Source organism: Chaetura pelagica, unplaced genomic scaffold, assembly GCF_000747805.2.
Source record: "Chaetura pelagica isolate M959 unplaced genomic scaffold, ChaPel_1.0 scaffold625, whole genome shotgun sequence".
NCBI classification, from domain to species: Eukaryota; Metazoa; Chordata; class Aves; order Apodiformes; family Apodidae; genus Chaetura; species Chaetura pelagica.
Genome location: NW_009953499.1, coordinates 34,297 through 35,960, shown reverse-complemented (window position 1 = coordinate 35,960; position 1,664 = coordinate 34,297). Strand labels below are relative to the sequence as shown.

Below are 1,664 nucleotides of genomic sequence, written 5' to 3'. Positions count from 1 at the left end.
GGATGTCCCGGGGTGCTGGTGTGGGGGTGCTCGGGGTGCAGGTGCTGGACAGATGGGTGGTGTTGGGGCTGGAGATGTTGGGGTGTTCATGGCTTGGGTGCAACTGCTGATGATGCTGATTATTGGGGTGCAGATGATTGGGGTGCAGACCCTGTGGGTGCAGGTGGTGTGGACCCACGTGCTGGGGTGCTGATGGTGCCAATGCCATAGTTGGGGTGCAGGAGTTGTGGGTGACACTGGGGACTGGTGATGTCCCAAACCCCAAACTCTTTCCATGCAGCCAGGCCACCCTCCTGCCCCCCCCCCAGCCAGTGGGGTGTTCCCTACTCACTGTGGGTGCTGTGGGTGTCATGGGTGCCCTGCTCCACCACCCAGCCTGGGATGTTCCAGCAGGGCAGGATCCATCATAGAATCAGAATCATAGGATCTGGGAATGGTTTGGGTTGGAAGGGACCTTAAAGATCATCCAGTGCCACCCCCTGCATGGGCAGGGACACCTCCCACCAGCCCAGGCTGCTCCAAGCCCCATCCAACCTGCCCTTCAACACTGCCAGGGATGGGGCAGCCACAGCTTCCCTGGGCAACCTGGGCCAGGCTCTCACCACCCTCACAGCACAGAATTTCCTCCTCATGTCTCACCTCAATCTCCCTCTCCCAGTTTTCATCCATCCCCCTCATCCCATCCCTCCCTGCCCTTGTCCCAAGCCCCTCCCCAGCTTTCCTGGAGCCCCTTCAGGCACTGGAAGCTGCTCTAAGGTCTCCCTGGAGCCTTCTCTTCTCCAGGCTGAACCCCCCAACTCTCCCAGCCTGTCCCAGAGCTGCTCCAGCCCTCCCATCATCTCTGTGGCTCCTCTGGCCTCTCTCCAGGAGCTCCATGTCCTTCTATGTCCCGTGTCCCCCCCTCCCAGCCTGTCCCCAGCAGACATCACTCTACTTGTGCACTTGCTTCAGCTGGTGCTCCCACAGGAATAACAGACCTTGGTTTGGGCTCAAAAAAACTCTAGTCCCCCTCACCCCCCCTGGGGACTGAGGTGGGGACATCCCAGGAACTGTCCCCTCCACCCACCACCAACCCATGTGTCCCCCAGGCACAGAAGGAGCTGCAGGAGCCACCTGCTCCCATCTACCTCAACCTCCAGGAGCTGCAGGAAGAGGCCCCGGGTGCCCGTTGGGTGCCCGAGGAGCCCAGCAGGTCCATGTCAGACTGGGAGACCCACACGGACACCAGCACTGGACACCTCTTCTACTACAACCCGGTGACGGGCGAGACCACCTGGGACTGTCCCTTTGGGCAGGGGGACGATGCAGTGAGTCCCACCACCTCGGCCACCTCCTCGCCCACCCACAGCCTGGAGATGTCCCAGTGGGAGCAGCACCTGGACCAAGGCAGCGGGCAGGCTTTCTTCTATAACTCAGTGACAGGGGAGACGTCGTGGGACCTCCCCCAGGGGGGGGACACAGCCAGTCCCCGGGACGTGCTCCCCGGGGTGACGCGGTACGGGGCCATGGAGCACAGGGTGAGCACCTGGAGGGGAACGGGGGGGGTGGGATGGGGTGGAGACAGGGTGGATGTGAGCTGGAGGCTGAGGTGGAGGTGGAGGTGGAGGTGGAGGTGGAGATGGAGGTGGAGATGGAGATGGAGGTGGAGATGGAGGGGGAGGGGG

The 1,664-nt window shown here is 62.4% G+C and overlaps 1 protein-coding gene across 1 annotated transcript in view; it reads left to right on the top strand.

Annotated features, from left to right (window-relative positions):
• Positions 1 to 1,664, top strand: part of PLEKHM1 (pleckstrin homology domain containing, family M (with RUN domain) member 1) — a 53,559-nt gene that overhangs the window by 44,378 nt on the left and 7,517 nt on the right. The window contains 1 exon segment of the mRNA XM_009999329.1: positions 1,089 to 1,517. Within this exon segment, the coding sequence (XP_009997631.1) occupies positions 1,089 to 1,517 (429 nt within the window).